This window comes from Lactuca serriola, chromosome 4 (genome assembly GCF_051521515.1).
Source record: "Lactuca serriola cultivar US96UC23 chromosome 4, Lser_US96UC23_V15, whole genome shotgun sequence".
NCBI lineage: Eukaryota > Viridiplantae > Streptophyta > Magnoliopsida > Asterales > Asteraceae > Lactuca > Lactuca serriola.
The window spans coordinates 31,675,019-31,692,784 of record NC_136411.1 but is presented as its reverse complement, the minus strand read 5'-3'; the positions used below and the strand labels follow the sequence as shown (position 1 = coordinate 31,692,784).

General features: G+C 31.9%; 2 protein-coding genes and 1 pseudogene across 2 annotated transcripts; all 3 read left to right on the top strand.

Annotated features, from left to right (window-relative positions):
- The first annotated feature begins 1,885 nt into the window (after positions 1-1,885).
- LOC145101274 (putative phospholipid-transporting ATPase 9) lies at positions 1,886-7,212 on the top strand. Its single transcript, XM_079038453.1, has 8 exons — positions 1,886-2,679; positions 2,778-4,111; positions 4,198-4,308; positions 4,397-4,762; positions 4,937-5,045; positions 5,156-5,584; positions 5,675-5,866; positions 6,436-7,212. The coding sequence occupies exons 1-8, from the start codon at positions 2,293-2,295 to the stop codon at positions 7,072-7,074; spliced, it is 3,567 nt and encodes a 1,188-aa protein (XP_078894579.1). The 5' UTR covers positions 1,886-2,292; the 3' UTR covers positions 7,075-7,212.
- Positions 7,213-11,964: 4,752 nt separating this feature from the next.
- On the top strand, positions 11,965-12,258 carry LOC145098177 (multifunctional methyltransferase subunit TRM112 homolog A pseudogene; annotated as a pseudogene).
- Positions 12,259-16,928: 4,670 nt separating this feature from the next.
- LOC145098176 (E3 ubiquitin-protein ligase ATL4-like) lies at positions 16,929-17,363 on the top strand. Its single transcript, XM_079035841.1, has one exon. The coding sequence runs from the start codon at positions 16,929-16,931 to the stop codon at positions 17,361-17,363; it is 435 nt and encodes a 144-aa protein (XP_078891967.1).
- The last annotated feature ends 403 nt before the right edge of the window (positions 17,364-17,766 follow it).

Here is a 17,766-nt window from a genome sequence, read left to right as displayed (position 1 = left end):
TATTATGACAAAGAAAATAACCCAAATAACAAATAAACTAAATTTAAGCTTCCAAACATCGGATTGAAGCTTCTTATTTGACCTAAGCAAAGTTACAATCATCATAGTCTCACCAGTTGTGCTCGTTGTATGAACTTCATCTACCCAACAAATAAACCCATTTCGGGGATCCTAAGATTAGATATTTGTGAGAAACAAATGATTTACGCATCAAATAGTTTTCAAATCCAGGGCAACAGTAAAACAAAAATTAAAATCACTTTTTACCTTTTTGGGGCAAGCGTAAAAGGCTCGACCTGGGTTGCTCCGAGTTGTTAACGTTCGTATTATAGCATTATACCCGGAGGAACATGCTACTGGTTTGAAGCTTCCTTCCATCTTCATACCTTCAATTTGGACCGAGAGAAAGCCAACCAAGAAATAACAAAGAGTAAATGGTAACGGATCTATATGGGTGGTATATATTGGTGAGTACAATGTCAAATGACAAAAATACCCCCAACTATCTCATTAACTAAGGTGACAATTCTAGGGTTACTGTTATAAACATAGTTTATTTTAATGTTAAACTAATATATTGCTTAGTCAACGATTACATATTGATTTATACAAAATGCCTGCTAACACAGGACTTCATCTTCCACTTCAAACGATTACACCAAAAAGACACTAATCCACATAAACCCTAATAGCCAATATTGCAGATTAACACAAAAAACACAGACAAAGGGCGAGTCAACAAACAACATCAGAAGCACGATTACATTAGAGTGTGCATTTTGTCCACCAGAAAACCAAGCGTCACCACCACCAGTCCCACCAGCACAATTGTCATAGCTTGCATCTTCTTATCCTGACGGTCTAATCGGCGCTGCACGGAAAGCATTTCGACCCTTGATATCACAGAATCGCGCCCCATTTCCTCCTTAATGCGATCCATCTCCACCTGTGTTTCTGCCATTCTCTCCCCATAATCGCAAAAAATTGTGTGTATGTCACTGAAGTTCATCCGGTCTTGAGAATTTAACGAGATCGAATCTGGTGACGGTGGTGGGGTAGCCATCTCGTGATTCTCGTGAAAAGGATTGTCTCCTTCTTGTCGGTAATTGTTTGGCCGAAAATGGGTATAATGTATTAGGGTTTGCTTTATTAAACACTCTCTTTTATATATATTGGGACCACAATGACCCTTAGGGACCAAGCAACCGATTCGACTCAACTCGGTGACGTGTAGGGCGAGTCGACTCCGAATGAACTCATTACATGACTTAGAGTGTGACTAGGCTAAGGAACCTGTTATTATAGGTCATTGAACTACTTTAGCCGGTAAAACTACATTTTGTTCCTCTTAAATGCCAAGAAAAACAAAAGGGACCATTTAAACCAAATCATGAAACTTCATAAAGCTACAGTGACATTTACCCTAATTTTTAAGCATATTGCAAATAGATTTTGATATATATTTTACCAATAAAAATCGGATACATAAGTGTTTCTCCTTGTTCCAAAAATAATCTAATATTTACTTCAATTCTAATGATGAAAACCACCAAAAACACCGTATATTTCAACATGAATAAAGAAAATTATGATGCAAAATGAAAAAATTAGTTCAAATATATTTTTCTTTTATTAAATATAAAGGTTCTTCTAGAAAAAATGTTATAGTTTCTTTCGATTTTTTTAATTACGGGAAAATGATGAAAACGAAATATTTGAAGAAATATTAATTTTAAGAAAAATAAGTTTTCTAGATGTTTAATTAGAGTTTATGACGTTTTGTATGATATACGAAGACTGCAATGTTTTTGGTTGGTGATTGTTGAAAATTCTGTAATTTGACACTTTCCATACGGCAGACATGCGCGTTTATTAAGCCTAATTTGAAGAAAAACCAGTCTCGTTCAAACCTTCTAGTCTGTCATAAAAGTCCTAAGACTCACGTTTTCTTATCTCCTTCTTGTTCTTCTTTATACTCCATTTATATACTTGGCAACCAGTTTATAGTTTCTAAACATTTGTTCTTTCATTCTTTCTCCATAAACATCATAGCTTTAATTTGGGGCCCCTTTAATTTAATTTCATTACAATTCGTGGGTTTACACAGCTCCTTTTCTGGGGTTTACCTGTTCATCTTCATCTATTATTTTCTTGGTTTTACTGGGTGCCGAATTCTTGCTTGAGCCCCTTCAATCCGAAGGTGTAAAAAACACCATTCTTTTGTTGTTTCCGATTGATTCTTCATCTGGGTATTTGTAAGAACAAGTTCTACTGAAAGAATTTTCAGTAAAAATGGCCCATGGGAGGAAAAAGAAGGTGCATCTTAGCAAGATGTACTCATTTAGGAGAGGTGCATTCGAAGATGATCATTCACAGATTGGAGGGCCTGGGTTTTCAAGGGTTATTTATTGCAATGAAAATGGTGGATCAGAGGACGTGATTCAAAATTACGCCGATAATTATGTGAGGTTAACAAAGTACACACCAGTAACATTTCTCCCAAAATCATTGTTTGAACAGTTTAGAAGAGTCGCTAATTTCTACTTTCTTGTTACTGGGATCTTAGCTTTTACACCATTAGCTCCTTATTCACCTGTTAGTGCTGTTCTTCCTCTTATTATCGTCATTGGTGCTACAATGGTGAAAGAAGGGATCGAAGATTGGCAAAGACAACAGCAGGTATGTCCATAAGTTTGAAATTTAGATATTTGATGATTAATTTCATGATATAGAAAGTTAAACCTCATTTAATTTCGAAATTTCAATTCTTTTATCAGGATCATGAGGTTAATAATCGAAAAGTTAAAGTTCATCGTGGTGGTGGAGTTTTCGAATCGAGCCAATGGAAGAAACTAAGAGTGGGTGATATAGTGAAAGTAGAAAAAGACGAATTCTTCCCTGCTGATCTTCTTTTGCTTTCATCAAGCTACGATGACGCAATCTGTTACGTTGAAACGATGAATCTAGATGGCGAAACGAATTTGAAGTTAAAACAATCATTAGACGTAACTTCTTCAATCAACGAAGATTCAAAATTTAACAACTTCAAAGCTACAGTAAGATGCGAAGATCCAAACGCGAGTTTATACACTTTCGTTGGAACAATGATGTTTCAAGAACAACGATATCCACTTTCACCTCAACAGCTTCTTTTACGAGATTCCAAGCTTCGAAACACAGATTACATCTATGGCGCCGTGATCTTCACTGGTCATGACACGAAAGTCATCCAAAATTCAACGGACCCACCTTCAAAAAGAAGCAGAATCGAGAGACGAATGGATAACATCATCTATTTCTTGTTCTTCGTCTTGTTTCTAATGGCTTTTGTAGGGTCGATCTATTTTGGGATTGTAACTAGAGACGATTTAGATGGTGATCGAATGAAAAGATGGTATTTAAGACCAGACGATTCTGATATCTTCTTTGATCCTGAACGAGCTCCCATGGCAGCAATCTATCACTTCCTCACAGCAGTGATGCTATACAGCTACTTAATTCCCATCTCTCTGTATGTTTCAATTGAAATGGTGAAAGTATTGCAGACGATTTTCATCAACAACGACATTGATATGTACGATGAAGAATCTGATAAACCCGCGCATGCTAGAACATCAAATTTGACCGAAGAACTTGGTCAAATTGATACAATTTTATCAGATAAAACAGGAACTTTGACAATGAACTCAATGGAGTTCATCAAATGCTCAGTAGCAGGGACAGCTTATGGGCGTAAAGTTACAGAAGTTGAAAGAGCCATGGCTAAAAAATCAGGGTCTCCATTTCGATTTCTTGAAGATGAAAAAGATGCGTTTTCTCATTTATCAGTGAAAGGATACAACTTTGAAGATGAAAGGATTACAAATGGGAGATGGGCTCATGAACCACATTCTGAAGTGATACAAAAGTTTCTTCGATTATTAGCAATTTGTCATACAGCCATACCTGATGTGGATGAAGAAACAGGGAAAGTGACTTATGAAGCTGAGTCACCTGATGAAGCAGCTTTCGTGATTGCAGCTCGAGAACTCGGGTTTCAATTCTATAAAAGGACACACACAAGTGTCTGTTTTATGGAGTTTGATCCTAAATCGAAGACAAATGTCGAAAGGTTTGATCTTATTCTTTTTGTTTTATGGGTAACTTTTATTATCGAATTTAAAGTATACTTATGTTTAATTATTTGTTATTTTACAGATCATATGAACTTTTGAATGTTCTAGAGTTTAATAGTACACGAAAGAGAATGTCTGTTATTATAAGGGATGATGAAGGAAAGCTATTATTACTTTCTAAAGGTGCTGACAGGTTAGTAAACAACTGTCTTTGTTTGTGGAATGTAAGGGTAAAATGGTCATTTACTCTTTTATTCATTTTCTGTTTTTTTTTTTTTCAGTGTGATGTTTGAAAGACTATCAAAAAACGGGAGAGAATTCGAAGAGAAAACAAGAGAACATGTGAATGAATATGCGGATGCAGGGTTAAGGACTTTAATACTTGCATATCGTGAACTCAATGACAAAGAATACAAAGAATTCAATGAGAAATTCACAGAAGCTAAAAACTCAGTTAGTGCAGAAAGAGATGATTTGATAAGTGAAGTTACAGATGAGATTGAGAAAGATTTGATACTTCTTGGAGCAACTGCTGTTGAGGATAAACTGCAAAAAGGGGTTCCAGAATGCATTGACAAACTTGCTCAAGCTGGAATCAAGATATGGGTTTTAACTGGTGATAAAATGGAAACAGCCATTAATATAGGGTAAGCTTTACCTACTTTTATTCATACTCTGTTTGTTGATTTAATATTTTCTTGATCTTCAAAACTTTAACTTTTCATCACTCGTAACGCAATTGAACATAGATATCGAAAATCAGAATATAAATCTTGTCAATTTTGAAGTTAAATAACAAATTTTGTTTTCGCTTTTTGCAGTTTTGCTTGTAGTTTGCTTAGACAAGGAATGAAACAGATAGTAATAACATTGGAGTCGCCGGAAATCATAGAAGCAGAAAAAGCCGGGGATAAAAATGTCATTGCGAAGGTGAATGAGCTTGCTAATCGTTTACATTGTTAACAATTTAACATTCAAGTACAGAATTAAAGATTTTACCAAATAGTTTCTTGATTGCGAATTACAAATTTGTCCTATAGGTTTCGAAAGCTAGTGTTGAGAAACAGATATCAGAAGGAATGGCTCAGATGAAAGGTTCAAAGTCTGAGGCATATGCTTTGATCATTGATGGAAAATCTCTTGCGTATGCTTTAAACGATGACACAAAAAACGAGTTTTTAGAACTTGCAGTTGGATGTGCCTCTGTTATTTGTTGTCGTTCGTCGCCAAAACAAAAGGCATTGGTTACACGACTTGTTAAAGAGGGAACCGGAAAGACGACATTAGCAATCGGCGATGGAGCTAACGATGTCGGAATGATTCAAGAAGCCGACATCGGAATCGGAATCAGTGGAGTTGAGGGAATGCAGGCGGTTATGTCGAGCGACATCTCAATTGCTCAATTCCGGTTTTTGGAACGATTGCTATTAGTCCACGGACATTGGTCTTACCGAAGAATTTCTTCAATGGTAAGAATTCTGTAATTTCCCCAAATTTGATGCACAAGGGTATGTCGTATATTGAATATTTGATTGATTTTCTTGGTTTAATTTTTGCAGATATGCTATTTTTTCTATAAAAACATCGTATTTGGAACCACGATTTTCTTGTATGAAGCTTATGCATCATTCTCAGCTCAACCTGCGTATAATGATTGGTATTTGTCTCTTTACAATGTCTTCTTCACATCGCTTCCTGTCATTGCATTGGGAGTATTTGATCAAGATGTATCTTCTCGATTTTGTCTCAAGGTATTGAAAATTCAAATATTGTATCTTTTTTATTTAATGGATTTAATGGAGACAAGACTTATTAGGGTTTTTTTTTTCTTTTTTGACTTAATGGGCTTAATGAGTTAAGTATTTAATCTGGACAACTATACATGACTCTTTCTTTTTGACTTAATGGCTAAACCAAAAAAAAAACATGACTTAATCTATTGAGGCACTAACATTTAGCTATTTGCCTTTCATTTTTCCTCCCGACTACTCATGTTATAACTGATGAATATTGTTAAAATAAATTGTTTGTTGGAATGTAAGGGTAAAATGGTCATTTAGTCTTGTTCAGGCACTTTAACGGTTTATTCAATCTAAAAAAGAAACATATTATATGTATACATATACATATACAACATTTTATCCAGACATCATTATCCATTCAGCCACTTTATCCGATAAACTATATTTGTATGTTACTTATTGAGTTGATACAAAATGAAATACTTACTAGATAAACTTAGGGAAATTCCCCCTTAAGTCCTAACTTTTTGCATAATTTTATTAAATATTTATTAAACATCATTTTATTCTTTTTACAGTTCCCTTTGCTATACCAAGAAGGTGTACAAAACACACTCTTCAGATGGCGTAGAATCTTCAGCTGGATGCTCAACGGGCTAATAAGTGGCATAATCATCTTTTTCCTCTGTATCACAGCCTTAAACCCCGAATCATACAACAAAAATGGAAAAACAGCTGGGATGGAGATTGTGGGGGCCACATTGTACACATGCATCGTATGGGTAGTCAACTGCCAGATGGCATTAGCCGTTAGTTACTTCACCTTAATCCAACACATCTTCATCTGGGGAGGTGTGCTCCTGTGGTACCTCTTCCTGTTAGCTTATGGTGCACTCCCAGCCTCCATTTCAACTACTGCATATGAAGTCTTTGTGGAAACACTTGCACCTTCTCCTTCGTATTGGGTTGTGACTCTTTTTGTAGTGATTGCTTCTTTGATACCGTATTTTAGTATTAAGGCGATTCAAATGAGGTTCTTTCCGGGGTACCATGGAATGGTGCAATGGATAAGGCATGAAGGTCATGGTGAAGATCCTGAGTATTGTAATATGGTTAGACAAAGGTCGATAAGGCCAAGGATGACTGTGGGGTTGACTGCTCGTTCGGTAGCAAGAGATAATAATTTGTATAATTTGGATCGTCATCTTGAGAGATGATTTTGGGGTACATAATGTATTTTGATTTAGATTGTTGTTTGTACATTGTAAATTTGGATAGTGGATGTATAGGGTTATAGAAATTAATTATTTTATTTAATATTTGTTGTATAATAAAAACAATTTTTAGTTGTAAAATTTCAGCCTTTTGGATGTCCATTCATAAATCGGTGTCATTATTAAGTGAATCTTGAAATTGAAACGATTTTTAGTATCCGTAGACATGTGGTGTATGTTGGCTTTTGATCGAGCATATAATTATGTCTTGATCTAGTCAAACACTAATCTAAACGAAGTAGACATAAAGACTGCTATAAGATGCTATATGAAACTTGGTAATGAACAAATACAACCAATATTGAAATTTGTTCCTATAATTTTTGGCGTATCGTATCGGTCGGTTGGGCCTTTGACAAACTAGATAGATTTGAGCATTGATGATCTTATTTATATTCATATATCAAGAAACCAGTATTGAATCTATATGAGAAGGATTCGATCCATGTTTCATGTTCAATGATATAAGAATAAAGGGATATAAAAAGTACAAGTCATTTACCATTAAGAGTTGATAGAAGCTTTATGGAGACAAACATTTGTGTTTGGTTAGGGGAAACATAGTTTTGCTAGACGTTTATCACTATAGGTGCAATTGACCTTCTCTTTCCCTAGCACAAGTGAGAGCCATTTGGAAATAATATACAATAAACAAGAAATATGTTGTATTGCTAAGTAAATATGAACTTGTGGGTCACAAACTAAAGAGCATTATAAATGACTTGTAGTTGCAAAAAGTAAGACATCATTGGGATCCCTTAGTAGTTGCCCTATATGACATGGATGAACATGGACAAGAAGTTGGAAAACCAAAAGATTAGGTTCACCTATGTTATAAGTTGAGAATGTGGAGAGAAATGTACAACTTTAGGATTGACCAATCAATGGTAGCGATATGTGACCTAAGTTTGATCGCCTAACTACATTTACATCTCCTAAACATCACAACATTGTAAAAGTTTATTTATCATCATCTTAATACTAAGACAGTATTTCATGGTTAATGATGTACTATGTATATATAAGGTTGGGAGATCGAAGAAGAGGAGTATGGTGATGATGAAACTGCTACCCAAGGTCGTTGGACTATAAGTCAAGCCACTAAACTTTTAATTAAGTTCATCATCGTCATATGTAGCAAGTGCCATAACAAAGGACACAACTCAAGGAGTTGCAAGGGGCAAGGAAGACCAAGTAATAAAGAAAGAGGATCCAGATAAAAGAGGAACCATGGCAGTTAGGTTTGGTGGGATGTAGTTTAGGTCTAAGACAATGTTTGGGTTTTAACTTTGGTTTTTGTGTGTTTAATTTAGACAATGGTGTTGGTATTTAAATTAGGTTTAGTATGATGGTTTGATATAATAGTTAAGTTACTGAATATTGGATTAAACACATTAGCAACTATGCCTTTTCGGTTGGATGGTTAACTTAAAATTATGGTATGTTTTGGTCAACATCATGTTTGTTTTCATTGTATTGTATGCTTAGTAACCTTAGTTTTTACAATCAAACTGCAATAGGCTTTTTACATTCCTATCTGGAAATGGTCAACACAAACACTATGCTTTCTAATTCTTTAGTGTCTACACAAACACTATGCTTTCTAATTCTTTAGTGTCTATGCAATTTATGGTCAATTTTTAAGTTTTTTTTGAATGGTCATAATACTCACATTGTGGTAACACCAATTACATACAAGTTTAGAAAATTGCTAGGAAAGATCAATACTTTAACAAGTAACAACCAAAAATACATTCCACTTAATACCAAAATAAAGCACCATAACAATAATTACATTTTTTTTACTGATCAAGACAATACGAAAGTCTACAGAAACCACAATTCCAACCAAAAACCTAGAAAAACCCACGTATGCCTGCATATTTTTCAAAAAAAAAAACAAAGAATAAAACAACCTAGGAACCCGAACATTACATGGTTGTCACCCTAAAAATAAGTACGTGATTAGTTTGGTTTATGATTTTTATTCATTTACACAATGTCTTGAGTGTTTTAAGGAAAGAAAGGGAAGCACAAGAGAGGAAAATTGTGTTATTGAGTTTTCTTTTACATCCCGTTCGCGAGTTCAACCTAATGAGAGAAAGGAAAGAAAATGAGTGGAAATGAGAAGAAAATAAAAGAAATTGGTGTTCTTGAGTTTCATTAAAGGAGGGAAATGGAAGGAAGTGGAGGGAAATGAGATGATCACTTTCCCTCCTAACTTTTCTTCCGATTTGGGAGGATTTGGAAAGAAAGAACAAAATGTTTAATTTTCCTTCCACTTCTCTCCAACTCGGGAACAAAAGAAAATTTTGTTTTCCTTTCATTTTTCTTCTTTTCTCTCATGACTTTTTTTTTCTTCTCTTCTTTTCTTTTGTTAAACTTGGGAACGAGGCGTTACAGAGAGGAAGGAAATGAAAGAAATTAACATGTCGTCTTGAGTATCATTTACAAACCGTTGTTGAGTTTTTTAAGGAAGAAATCGGAAGGAAAAAAGAAAAAAAAACTTTATTCTTTAGTGTTTTTTAAGAAGAGGAAGGGAAAAAAAATAATAAAGTGTGTTTTGGAGTTTTATTTAAGAAGAAGAAGAAAATAAAAGAAAAATTAACTTTTTTTCCACTTAATACTCACATTATGATAATACTACTAACATACAAGTTTAGAAAATTCCTAGAAAAAATCAATACTTTAACAACCAAAAATACATTCCACTTAATACCAAAATAAAACACCATAATAACAATTAGGCCATCCGGTATGGGAGACAAAACCACACGTGAAGGTTGATGTGACATCTTTGTCCACACGTGAACACTGTCCCCAAGGAGTGTGGGTGTGTTGTGGCGTGACCGGCTCCACGGGCAAAGACAACCAATGAGGGAATAGCTTTGCAAACAACCAATGGGATTCGTTTATTCCATATGGCAGGGCGGTCCAAACATAGAGGGGCCAAAGCGAAAAGAAAAAAAAATGGACCCTCAAAGACAAATATAATAAATATTCAAAAAAAAAATCATTTACTCTTCACTATAGGAGTGTTTAATTTGCAACAATAACCAAACCAAATTGTTTATCTTTTGAGCTAATTTGAGTTTGAATCAACTTTAGGCCTTAAAAACATTTAGGTAATATATATATTTTTTCTATATATACATTATATAACCCAGAAATTTTGGCCCCTGAAGATGTGGGTCCTGGGCGGTCGCCCATCATCTGGCCTTGACAAAAGGTCAAATGGTCGTTGTTCACCAAGGAAGGTGCCGTAAATTCTTTAATGAGGCTCGCCGGAAAAAAAAAGTTACATAAATAAAGGGTGGTGCAAAAACAAGAAAGAAAAAGAAAAGAGGCCACCACCAAAGAGAAGAAAAGAGGCGAAATAAGGTTTAAATTACAAAGATTGAGCTTAATTAAATTCAAATGGCCTAGACATATTTTTAGTGGGCTGATATTTTTGTAGGTTTGAATGGTTTTGTTAATATTGTTGTACTAATAAATAAATATGTTTATTTTTCTTTTGACATACGTCATTATATTACAACTCCTTAATATTATATGTTCCTTATTATACTATTTGTTAACATATTAATTATTCATTTCAAATTTTAAATTTTAAATTTTAAATTTTTCATCCTAATTACATTAAATTTTAAATTTCAAAATTTAAATTTTTTCACTTTAATTATATTAAATTAATAACATTAGACTAAAAAATAAAATAAAATTAATACAGATTATAAAGTGATATAACTTCACGTATTTATTTAAATCACTAATTATAATTTTATATAACTAAAAAAACTACATCTTAAATAATAATTTATTTAAAATAATGGATTAACAATTTTGATTTTTTAATATGAAAGTTTAATTAATTTTATAACCGTGGTTCTCACAAGTTATAAACTAGTGGAATATATACATATGTGTGTTTATATAATTATAAAAACGATTAAAAAATTTTATTTATTTTTTAAAATTATGTTTCGTTTATTTAATTTAAGTAAGCAAAAAGTATAAATAATATGGAGTGGTAACCACATTATTTATAAATGTTATTAATTATTATAAATTATGTTTTTTTTTTAAATTTAATGTACTTTTTGTTTATCAAATATTTTTTATGTTTAATAATTATAATTTTTATTTAATATAGTCAACAAAAAAATGAAAAATAAAATGTAATTGTAACCATTTCCAAAGGCTAGTGGTTTGGTAGTGAGCATGTAGTGGAGCTGACATAATCCTGAGTTATCAACACTTTTCTAATGGATTGGTGATGACCTACCCCTTAGCCTTACATTTCTTACTGATCAAAACAATATGATCTAAGAAACCCCAATTCCAACCAAAAACCTAGAAAAAACCACATATTCCTGCACATTTTTTAAAATTTAAAGAAAAAAACAAAGATGAAGAAAACCTAGGAACCCGAACATTACACGAATAAGTATGTGATTAGTTTGGTCTATGATTTTTTTATTCATTTACGCATTGTCTTGAGTTTTTTAAGGAAAGAAAGGGTAGCACAAGAGAGGAAAATTGTATTCTTGAGTTTTTTTTTTAAGAAGGAAAATGAAAGAAATTATAATGTCTTTTTGAGTTTTTTTACAAATTGTTATTGTTATTAAGTTTTTTTAAGAAGAAAATGGAAAGGAAAAAGAAAAAAAAAACTTTTTATTCTCAATACCTTCTCCTCAATTTTAAACCCAACCGGGTGTAAATACAAACAAACTTGAAATGTTTTTTTTTTTTTTTTTTTTTTTTTTTTTTTTTAAATTTAAACCCCGAACAATTGAAAATCAAAACACCATCACCATATAAGCGAACAAGAAGATGATGCTATTAACCCACAACATTCTCAAATCGCAGATCAAGGGAGTAGCAAACAACTACCCTCTCAAAATTGAAGTAAAAAAAGTCATCGTAATGGAAGAAAGATTCGACCCTGATTATCTCAAGCGAACATTCTACAATATCAATTGGGAAGCCCTAGTCTATGCTTCAAAGATGTTGGGATACACCAAGCTCCCTGAAGAACGTCTTGACGCGTCTGTAATCGATTCCAAAGAGTTTTTAAAGATTCCACGATTACACTCCTTGAGCATCACCTCGAGAAAGGCGCATTGATTTGCCCGAAGACTGGTCGTTGGTTCCCTCTGGAGAGAGGGACACTTAATGTGGCTCCACGTGAAGTTGAGGTGCGATTAACAATTTTTGTTATGGTTTATCATTTTTATGAAAATTTGCTGATTTGAAGATCAGGGCTCTTAATCTATAATTTTCCCCCTCTTTTGCTATTAATTTAAGGTTCTTTGAACACGTGTCATGAAATTTACTTATTCTAAAAATCTGTTTTGCTACATTTGCATTCAAGTATAAGACCGAACGGAGCCGGTGCGGGAAGGAGGGGCGGGGCGTTTCCCGCTCCGATGAACACCGCACCGGGGGTGCGGGAAGCGCTGCGCGGGGAGGAAGTAGGGGGAGGGTTTGCTGTGTTCTCACTCCAATGGGGATTGGATAGATTTTTTTTTGAAAACAACTGTTAAAAATGGTAAAATTTGATTTTTTTTCCTTTTCTTATTTCCAACGGCTATATGATTTAAAATGTATTTTTTTTACCCTCTACAACCTCTATAAATACCGATACTCATTTACTTTCAATCAAAACCCAACCTCTATTTTCTTCAAAATAAAAATGAATCTCGACAATCAAACCCTAACGACAAAATAAAAGTTAGATGTAACATTCAAACACAGATCCATCAACCATCAGGGACACATACACACAACAAAGAGATAATCCAAATACTTTACACTATACACACATAGTTTAATAGGTCTTATAGACACATAGTTTGAAAACCTCATAGTTTATGTATCCATTTAACACTAGTTAAATAAGTCATATACTTGGAAATCGAATCCAATTTTTCCAAGTGCTAAAATAGATCAAATCAAGAACCTATTCAAAATAAAACTTTAATCATAAACTTGAAGAAAAAAGAATATTATAAGTAGATCTAAATCCAAGAAAAAACGACATACACACTGATTTAGACAGAGGCCATCGATTACAACTAATCCCAGGCCAGAGGTAGAAGGTCGGAGGTTGAAACAGAAGTAGACACCATAGGGACCATCGATTTCACTAATTTTTGAGGAACTTTGGCTAGGGTTTTTCTAACGACGAAAGGAGAGAGGATCTCAGTGTGAGGAAGGTAGTGGAAGAGGTGATGGTGCTTCGTCATGGCAGATTGGGTAGGTATCATTGTGTCGACAACTGGTATTGACTCCGGCTAAGATTGAAAATGTTGAATGGGAAGAGATGGAGGAGATATGAAGTGAGCAAAATTTCATGGTCGTAGGGGCAAAGGGTGTTGTATCGGTTGTTAGCTTTTGATTGTGTGTGTGAGAGAGAGAGAGAGAGAGAGAGAGAGAGTAAGGGGTTTAGACGAACAAGTATGACGATTCGTGTTCTTTCGGTTTAAATCGTTAGATGAAAGCAACAGATCAACGACTAGTAGGGTGATCCGTGTGGTTTCTTGTAACCGGTGAACATTTTTGTAAGTTCAGCTTTTGTGTAACCAAGCCACTCTTAAAATTAAGTTTGTTTTCATTTTGATTGGTTGATTGGTATTCACACGGATCACTATCTTACCCTTTAATTTTTCATTCAAAGGTTGATATCCCTTCTCCTTGTTTTTAAGATAAAAGTCTTAAAATTTATGGAGCCTACATTTATAAATGCATTATAAAGTAGTGTGTATATATATATATATATATATATATATATATATATATATATATATATATATATATATAAGACGAATACCCGCATGTTGAGCATAATACAACAATATATTTGAAATCTTTACAAATATATGTTTTTTAAATATATCAATGACATTATTAGTTTTTATATAATTAATCTTACAAAAAATTGGTATAAACATTATTTGTTTTGAGTTATATGATAATGTATACATCTATTAAAATTCTATAATCTCCATTATCTCAATTGCCTCTATATGTGGGTTGCACATGAAGAAACTTATATATAATATATGGTTTAATGATATTTATAGTTGTTGTTATGATTAATTGATTGTAAAAAGTTTATTTGTTTAAGATTTTAATTTCTATCATTGTAATTATTTAAAAAATTGAACTTTTTTTTTGTTTTTAAAGGTAATAATATAATTTTTGTATATTATGTTACGTTTAACTATTGTTATTATAAGTTATTTAAAATAATGTATTTGGAAACTCTTAATTATGTTAATTTGGTTTAAGAAGTTTAACTTTTTTAAAATTTATTTGATTAATATTGTTGGTTTCTTTTATTGTAATTATTTAAAACAATAAATATTGTTTTGGTTTTTAAAGATAACATTATAATTTTTTTATATAATATCTTGAACTATTCTTGTTGTATGTTATTTTAAGCTATTTATTAGGAAATTCTTAATGATTATAAAAAATAGTTTCATGTTTTTTTTTTGTTAGTTTCGAATTACAATTTAGGTTTAACACTATAATTTATAACTTTTAACTATTTATAAAATAGTCTCTTGATTTTTTTCAAATTTAACTGAAATTTTGATTTAAGTTAATCGTATTATATTGAAGTTAATAATTTAATTATTTTGCATAAAATCATAAATTATACAAAATTTATGACATTAAATTGACAATTGCTCATACGACAACATATCTAAACTAATAAGTTAACTATAATACGTTAAAAAGTTCAGAGAAATTAAATATCTTCCTACATTTTGTTCATACTTTTCTTCCTAGTATTTAAGTTGATCACAAGTACATAAATTTAATATTCCAATCAAATTTAAATTAAATTGAATAACACTTGTTACCATCTAAAATAGGTAGAAAGATAGTAGACATAAAAAATAAGAGAATATTTAATTTCCCAAAAGTTAAAATTATAATTTTATAAATAAAAATAAAATATGATATTTTAATATTGTAGTTTAGTTAATTTATGATTAGAATTTATGTTTTGTATTAATTTAACATAATTAACTAATTTATAATAGTTATTAGAAAGAAAATTCAAAATCTTGGAGATTTCAAATATATGTGGTGTAAATAAAAATAGATTTTTTATAAGTATATATAGATATAAATAGATATAGATAGATATAAATATAAATAATTATAGATATAGATATAAATTGTTGTAGATGGTTTTATAATTGACCGATTATAATTAATATAAATAATTATATAGTAAAATGTATAAAAAAAAAACTAATATTCATTGAAAATTAACATAGGAATAAAAAGCAAAAATAAAACATCAAATCATAATCTCCTTTTTTTGACTTTTCGCAAATAAGTTTATCTGGATAAGATATCCTATAAATAAAAAGACAGAGGATCCAATCATAGAATTTTACAAGGATTGCATTATGTATATAAATTTTATCTAACAGTTTTTGGTAAATTTAGTTGTAGTTTGAAGCTTTAGATTTTATTTTTATATAAATATTCTGTAAAAATATTTTTTAACTTTTAAACGTGTAAAACAAAAAAAAAAAAAAAAACTCCGAAAAGCTAACATCTTCTTGTTTGATTCAAGTATTTTTTTTATTTAAAACAAAAGCTAAAATAAAATCTTCTACCATCAAATAAAACTTTTTCTTAAAAACTACAAGTTAAAAGCACTAAGAAGCTCTCACAAGCTCCATGTAGAACACGCAACAGACAGAGATGCACAAAGCATTACAAGAAGATCCAATGTGTAATAGAATTTAACAAACTAACAGAAATTTAGTAAACCCTATCAAAGAGCCCAATAAATAGAAACAATTAAAACTTAGATAAACTATAACAAGAAGGTCCGATTAACAATTAGTACCAATTATTAAACCTAAAAAGCAATTATTACTTTTTTTTTTGGAAGATTAATGGTGGGACTTAGAGTCTGGGGTCCATGGACCCGGGGCCATATATAGATTCGCCGATCGTTAGACACGAAGGCGTAGATGGTGGGGTTGGTAGGACAATGAAAACTAAAGTTTACCTTATGTTTGAGTCATATCATATTACCATGAATATTTCAAAAGTTAATAAAAAGAAAAATACTATATCATTGCAAAACTAGATTAGTTAAAATGAAGAAAAATTTAATAATCGTCCCAACATATTTTCCAATAAATATTTTGTTGATTTTTAGTTAATGTACTTTGTAAATACTAAATCAGTAAATAGTTAATTAATATTACTTTATTTTGTTAATTAACAAGGAATATATTTTTGTAAACATATATTGCCTAGATATGTAAAAAATATAACAACCTAAATGGAAGGAAGAAAAAAATATACTTATAACTTTATTCTATTAGAGAATTGACAGCTTAACTAGTACGAAATTAATTATTTAATTAAAACTTCGATAATCAACCACATGTAGTAATCTATAACAATAGTAATAAAATGTAGTGAATAAAAAAAACATTTACGTAGCGAGGTGGTAGCTTCTTTTATACAATAGAATATACAAGAGGGTATCTTTCTGCATGGAACAAAATACAATGAATTTAAAAAAAGAAAAAGAAGAAAAAATACAATGAATTACTATAGTCAAATTCTGTCAGCAAATATATTATATTCTGATCATTTCCTTTGTTGGCTGGTCAACAAAGATACGCCATCAGTCGCTCCAGCACCCCATTGGGTAGCCCCTCCATATCTATATATAACTATATCATATATGTATGAATCAATATATCTGTACATCCATAACACTTCTCTCGACAATATCATTTAGAAACATGTTTCCTGAATCAAAAATTTCATCTTATGTTGTATCAATCGCTACTTATTTGATATGGGCATGGGATTTCTTGACTCATCTTTCTTTCTATCAGCAAAGAGTACAACTTGATCAGGTCGTCGGAAACCATCATCAGCTCGGAGCTACACAGTTTCACCAGAAGATGAGCTCGGAGGAGTCTGTGGAATGCGCTGTGTGCTTGTCCAAGATAGAAGAAGATGACGAGATTAGAGTGCTGAGATGTGATCATCTTTTTCACAAAGGATGCTTGGATCGTTGTATTGAATATAAGCACACCGCATGCCCTTTGTGCCGTGATATTTTAGCTGGGCCACGGATGGTTTGTGAGCTTGGTCGTGAACTACTTGTTTTCGCTTTCTGTTCGAATAATAGTTCTAGTGATGATGATTTTGACAGATGGTGGATCCGGTAAATCATGTGTATATATGCATGAATGATTTACATGAGAATTCTTTGAATATTTGAGCCATTGTTTCTAATCATTGGCAATATTTAGCTCACAAAGTAGTAAAGTTACTATATGGACTCTAGTATTAGAGAGTCTTATTTGTATATGGGTTTGAGTCAGTTGAATGAAGTATCTGTGTACTTTGAATTACATGTAAGTAAACAAATGCACAAGTTAATGATCATACCTGAGGCAACTTCATTTTTGATTGCTTGATTACCTAACTATCATTACTAGAAAAAAGGTCTTCCTTAAATGTCTATCATAAATGCCTATACATAACACAATGTTTGTCATTGAAAGTCATGTCATAAAGGAAAATGATAGATATTTTGTTTGTTAAAAATTTACGACAGACTTTTATGAC